The 6,931-nt window shown below is 30.8% G+C and overlaps 1 protein-coding gene across 1 annotated transcript; it reads right to left on the bottom strand.

Annotated features, from left to right (window-relative positions):
* Window positions 1–1,696: 1,696 nt before the first annotated feature.
* Window positions 1,697–4,793, bottom strand: LOC123205682 (biotin synthase, mitochondrial-like). Its single transcript, XM_044622701.1, has 5 exons — window positions 4,553–4,793; window positions 3,847–4,026; window positions 3,243–3,349; window positions 2,418–2,623; window positions 1,697–1,830 (listed from the first exon to the last, which is right to left on the bottom strand). Exons 1-5 carry the CDS (start codon window positions 4,754–4,756, stop codon window positions 1,697–1,699), a joined length of 831 nt encoding a protein of 276 aa, XP_044478636.1. The 5' UTR covers window positions 4,757–4,793.
* Between the last annotated feature and the right edge of the window lie 2,138 nt (window positions 4,794–6,931).

Here is a 6,931-nt window from a genome sequence, read left to right as displayed (position 1 = left end):
CACATGAAGTCATAAACATGAATCTACCATACATTATCTGATTTTCAAATGTTCATTAAAAAAACATATTAAAATATGAGCTTGAATCAAGACTGAGTTGAATGTGAATGATTTTGCTGTGAAATCTTTGCAAAGGATGTTAATTCCCTAAGTAAATTGACAATTTTCGTCTCTCCCTTATGTCAAAGTTGAATTATTTATAATGGCTTTCCCATGGGTTTTATTGTTCAATCACAGGTGTAATCTCTGTTGAAGAAATTTTTTTCATGCTACAGAGATTTCGTCCCTTACTGGAAGGTTAAGGACAAAGAGAGAGATAATATTCTCTTTTTCTGCATAAGTTACATTAACAGGGTATTTAAGGGAAATGAATTACTATTATGGTATTTTTGTTTAGGGTTTTAGATGAATGACATATCTGTACACACGATTAAAAAAAGGGTAAAAAAATTCAATATCCCATTTGTTATTATATTGTTGTAGATGGAGCCCCTTGAATAGATTTGACACCTCAGAAAATTTTTTCCATGAAGTTTGATGAGACATCAAGAATAAAGAATACAATCAGGGTAGGTTATAAAAGAGCTTCAAAGTTTTAGAAACGCTCTTATCATAGCTTTCAAATATCTGAAAAACTTCCTATATGGACACCTTCTTACAACTTCCTTAGAATCTTATCTATCTTTCAGGTCTGAGTATATCCTCTAACAAAAATATCTTTGAATTGGTTATTAACTATGGAAAGACAAACTTTCGCTCGTCTTTCTTTGAATGGTTTTGTATGGCAGAATTAAATTTAAATATCTTAGAATTAAATTTAAAAACATTTGTATAGAATGATAGTTTTTCAAATATCTTTAACTCATCTTTCTTTGAAAGGTTTTGTATCGCGGAATTAAATTTGGATCTTCCATTCTTTGAATGAATACAATATTGTCATTACTTTTTAATTTAACCATCGAAACGTAATCATGAAAAAGTAGTCTTGTCAATAAACCTCATACATGATACTTTATAGAGAAAAAATACCCACATCTAACAATATAGATTTTCTTTTGAATTGATTCTTATGATAAGAGGAAAATGTGAAACCATAGATATTACATGAATTGTCTATAAACTAAAGAAGACGACCGATATTAATTAAGAAAAATACGAAGACATTACGTGAACAACATTTATATAAATTATGTATAATATTTGTATGTAGACAGAAATAGCACACATGATGAACCGAATACAAGGAAACACTTATTTTAATAACAAAAGCTGATCGATTGAGCAACTCGCCACCTCATGCATCACTTTGTTATGGGTTATTGATAGCACCGAGACCGTGATTGTCAGGTGGTGAGGGGCTTCCTATAACACCGACTTTAATAGAGTAATTCATTCTATTAATCATGTGGCCATGTGCTGCTGCCGTCTTCTCTTCTACAAAAATTATCAAAATTATTGCTTTGTTATCAGTTGAATCATTTATCTTGCATAATTATGAATATACACATGAATTTATTTTATACAAAGAGATATTAATTGATGGAAATTAATATAAACAAATGGCTCACTTGTTTGTGGTGATTCCAACAAGCGTAAGCGTAGACTCACTCACAATGTACAAATCCATTGTTTTAAATTAATGAACTAATTAAAGAAAATATATGAGTTTGAAGAGAAATATATATAGAAGATTGACTCACTGGTTTTTGCTGCTTCCGCAAACGGAAGAATCGTTGAAGGGAACACTCTCTGGATGAGTTGGGAGAGTTGCCAAAGTATGCAACAAACCAACTCGGTCTTCCTCTGCCTCTCCAAGGCCTATTATTCCTCCCGTTAACAACATTTAAAAGTGACCTCAATATTCAAATTTGCTTTATCAAAGAAAAGATCCAATTTATCATTGAAGAAAAAGAAAGCAGCGAGGTTTTCCAGGAGTCACCCTAGTGTTAAAACAGAAGACATGGAATTGATAAGCCAAAGTACCAAATGACACATGTTCTATTCAACACGATTGTTAAAAAACAAATTAATGATACAGATCATATCTTTTCACGTTAGGAAAACAGCATGGAAAGCCATCATGATGGCAGATTTGAAATAGTAAAAAAAAAAAAGTTTATTTTCTTAATTTTTACATCAAGTGGCAAGTGATGTAAACCCAATTAAGGGAATATAAGAAATTTTATCATACAATAGTGTGGCACCAATAATTTTAATCGAGGACGTTTTGTCCAAAAAGTTGCCAGGCAAGTCAAACAAGACTGTCCAACATAAACATGGATCTTTCCTTTTTCATTTTTTGCCACTGGTGGACTTTCCTATTCTCCCTATTCAATCCAGATGATACAGCCAGATAAAAAAATCTGTGCATACCAATTTTAAGAAGAAACCAAATTCAACTTTTAGTACCAAATCACCTGAACAGACATTAATCCCAGCTTCACGGACATGTTTAAGGGTTTCCAAGCGTTCATCATAACTTCTTGTAGTGATAATATTCGGATAATATTCTCTGGAGGTATCAAGGTTATGGTTATATGCTGTAAGGCCTGCTTTCTTGAGTTCTAATGCCTGCTGCTTCTCCAGCATGCCTAATGTACAGCATACCTCCATCCCCATTTCCCTGGTACATGGCAGATTCAGAAGACAGATTTTCCATTAGATGAACAAAATAGAAACCCTAACACAGGTTAATTGAAATGTCAGAATTTCACAGCACCAAAAAAATCGAAAGGACATCTGTGCATTATAGTCCTTTCAATTTGGGAAGGAAAAAAAAAAAATCATGATCAACAAAATTGACATAAAAAACTGAATTGAAAATGCAGTAAATATAAATCAGCGGTGCCAGCCCACAGACATTTGCTGAACAGAAAGGATTAACAGCTGCAGAGCATATGTTATAAATTGACTGGAAATACTTGGCAATATTTTTTAGCTCTTTTTTATTATTAACATAGTGAAATTTTCCTCAACACATGGCTTTACGTTATGATCAGAAGTCCTTTCCAAATAGTTCCAAGACAAGAAGAAAATAAACATAAACAAATATGACAATATGAAGAAAAGAGAACTCATATGGTATGAATACAACCTGCTCACTCGTTTGATAAATTTGTGGTAATGTGTCTCCACAGTATGGTATAATGAACTCATTTATGTTAAAAAAGGTATTCAAGTACAACCAGATCTCAACTTCTTCTTTTACCAAAATAATTTTTTCTTAAATGTTGACTTGTTACCTTATTTCTTTCACATATTCAAGGATGTTGTTGAAATTGGTCTTCCTCCCTATTGTGTCTCTCCATGCAGCACCCATACAAAAACGTGTACTGCCAGCCTCCTTTGCCTAATAAAAGAAATAAAGATGTTGACACCATAGTTATAGCATTGCATAAAAATATGACACCATGGTTATAGCATTGTGTTACATGTAATACAATATGAATTTACCAATAGTCCATAGATATTTGAAATAAAAACTAACTTGAGACTATAACAAACCAATCCGAGTGATTTTTCAGAAAAATATTCATTTGATCAATTTGTTCAAAACTTACACAGATTGTTTATGTTAGAGTAGAACTGGAATGATTAAATTGCTCTTTCACTGAACTCGATTGACTAATTAAAAAAAGTAATCTCTCTTAATTGATACTGTAAGTAACCAAGATAGCAAATAATTATCACTGTGAGGGGAAAAAAAACATAATACGTGCTGACACCTTAATTCAAGATCTCTTAGCAACGCAGCTGGGACACAAAGAGTGACTCAATACAACATAGAATAACATCAATCAATTATATTAAATAGTGTGATAAAAAGTAGTAAAATAAACTTCTTACTTTCTGTGCTGCCTGCATCAGAGTTTCCTTAGTCATTAGCTTTTGTGCTTTTACTCCAGTGTTGTATCTTGAGGATTGAGGACAATACGAACAATCCTCCCTACAGCCACCGGTCTTGATAGAGAGAAGAGTGCACTGCTGCACCTCCCTGAAGTTATGAGCGTGTCTGTGAACTTGAGCCTAAAATCAGAAACAGCCTCCAATTAACTCAAGAATTTTATAACCACTGTTGCATTGGAAGTCACATCATCAAACAAGAAACATTTTAAGCAAACTAGAAAAATCTTGCACAGAACACCAAACTCATTAAGCTACCACTTGACTCTTAACAATTAGGCGACTTAAAGGTCTATTGGGTGGATTCAAGAGACCAGTAACCCTCGATACCGTAGGCCTTTTTGGAGCTAATTTGCCGTTCATACACGTGGAGACAATGTGTCAGTCCATGGATTTTCCTTCCTATTGATTAATTTTTCTAGAGGGTCCAAGGGCTCTCGCATATAAACACCCACAACCAAAATTAACTTTACCAATTAACCATAATTATCACACTGAGAAGTCTACACAATCTCAGAAAGCAATAAAAAGATTAGCACACAGATAAATAACGGACTTCCAAACAAGAAACTAAACTATCAAAACACAATTCTAAACATAACCCACAAAAACTAAAGCTGCAAACAAGAGATTAATAGTTGAAACTAACTCCATGGAAGAGGAGATCGAGAACAGGAGAGTCGTAAATGGACTTGATCTCATCTTTGGACCAGTCGTGTCTAGGGCCTTCTCTGATAGTTCTCTCAGATTCAACTGCAGCCGCTGAATAACACAAACGGGAAGAATGAAATGGGAATAATTTGGACGGTCTTAAGCTTCGTTGAGAAGTTAAAATGGAGCGAATCTGCAGCATTTTTGTTGGTTTAGTTTGAGAATTTTGTCGATGAAAACTGGGAACAAGAGAAGAAAGTTGAAGAGTAAAACTCAACTACTTTCGCCACCAACCTTAGAGATTTATAGCCGCCAAAAGACTATTTCCATTCCAGGATTTGCTAAATGAAAATTTTCCACTTTTTAACTTTCAAGATTCCCGAATGTCGTCTTCGCGAAAGAAAATGCCCATGGCATGGCTATTTTATTTTTTCCTTTTATGTTTGAATTCAATTATAATTTTTTAAAATATTATAGGTGTTATAAAAATTTTTAAGAATTTTTAAAATCAGAAAAAGTTCAAAAGTATTTTAAAATTTTAATATTTTTCAAATAATTTTAAAAATAATAATTATATTTTTAAAAAATTAAACAAAAATAATATTTTAAAATTAGTTAGAGTTTTAATAATTTTAAGAGTCTATTAAATAAATATTTAAATTAATAAGTTTATTTTAATAATTTGGTATTTAAATAAGTGTTAATGTGATTTTTGTAATTTTAATTAAAAGGTGAAATAATCAATTTTTAGTAAAATAAAATAGAATTTACTATCGTAAATAAATGATGGGTGAGAATTTTACTATTTAAAACTTAAAATGTGAAAATTATTTTGGGCAAGAAATAGTCATTTGGCCTTAGTAAATTTTCCCCCTTTTGTTTGAAGAAATTTATAGCCCTACTTGTCCAGTAAAATCAGGAAAGAGGTCATTTTAATCCCAAAGATCAAACAAGGTGGTTAAATTTTGTTAAATGATGCAAGGTAATTTAGTCATTCTATACAGAGAGCTTAATAATGTATCCATAATTATTTGTATATGATAGATACAAAACATGTAAAAAATTATACATATTCTAATATGTGTCGAAAATTAGCATAGTACGATGAATATATTGTACAATACAATATATCTCATCAATATAGGTTGATACACTTTTTTAGAAAAATACTGATGTAATAAGGGTGTATATGAGAAATTATAAAATTTTAGAGATGTTTTTAATATTTTCTAAGATGATGATATATTAATCGATTGTTTTACTATTTTATTATTATTATTTTAAAAAAATATATGTTATAATATGATATGATATGCAATATATAATATAAAAATTAGATTTTTGATATACGATATAATACATAATTCAATTATTAAGAGTGGAAACGAAGTTTGCTGATTTTTTTTTTGTTTATAAAATTTTAATGCAATTTATGTTACATTTAATTAAATTATGGTTAGAAATTTTATAATGATACGGGTTTGGATAGGGTTATGAACGAGTTGAGCTACATGGGACTTGGGTAAATTATTATTGAGCTAAGTTCAAGCTTGAGCTTGTTATTGCGTAGCTGAATGAGTTTGCGAGCTTACGACTCGGCTAAAATAAAATATCAATACACCTTTAGAAGTTGAAAATATTGTATTTACACCACAAAAATCTTACACCATGATTTTAAATGTTATTGATAAATATATTAGTTTTGAAGTTTAACAATAATTTGTCTAGTTGAGTTAGTTTTGAAGTTTAATGGTAAGTTAGAGCTCGAGTCAAAAACTTCCAAGCTCTAGTTAGACCTAAATGTGATTGAGTAGAGCTTGAACCAATCAATACTTTGTTTGATTGTGGCTCTACGTTCACCTACTTTGATTGAGTAACTTTGTATTTAATATTTAAGCTTATTTTAAACTTATTCCAATTCAAACGTGAAACAAATTAACAAATACAATTTAAACACAATATCAACATAAGTTAACACTATATTTTTGGGGTCTTACAGGGTTTAGGCTTGAGCAACCTTTGTTCAAGCCTAAGCTTGAGAAATTAATGAATAAATTTTTTTGTTTAGGTAAGCCAAAGACCCAAATTCTATTCTTTCCAAAGAGGATTTTCTTATGAGTTGAACAATTAAGTTTCAAGCTTGCTTGACCCAATCAACGTGCCTAATCATATCAAAAGATAATGATTATAATAATTATTTATCAAAAGATAGTATAATATAAAAAAATTAAGATCAAAATGGTACCATATCAATAGATACAGAGAATGATATATCCAAAAGATACAAATTCCTTATAGGAATATGATCACATAATGCAAAATATGTGACCACAATATTGTGGAAAATCAAACTGAAAAATGTTATTATAATAAAAAA

This window comes from Mangifera indica, unplaced genomic scaffold, assembly GCF_011075055.1.
Source record: "Mangifera indica cultivar Alphonso unplaced genomic scaffold, CATAS_Mindica_2.1 Un_0012, whole genome shotgun sequence".
Lineage (NCBI taxonomy): Eukaryota > Viridiplantae > Streptophyta > Magnoliopsida > Sapindales > Anacardiaceae > Mangifera > Mangifera indica.
The sequence above is the reverse complement of the archived record's forward strand: the minus strand, read 5'-3'. Positions and strand labels throughout refer to the sequence as shown.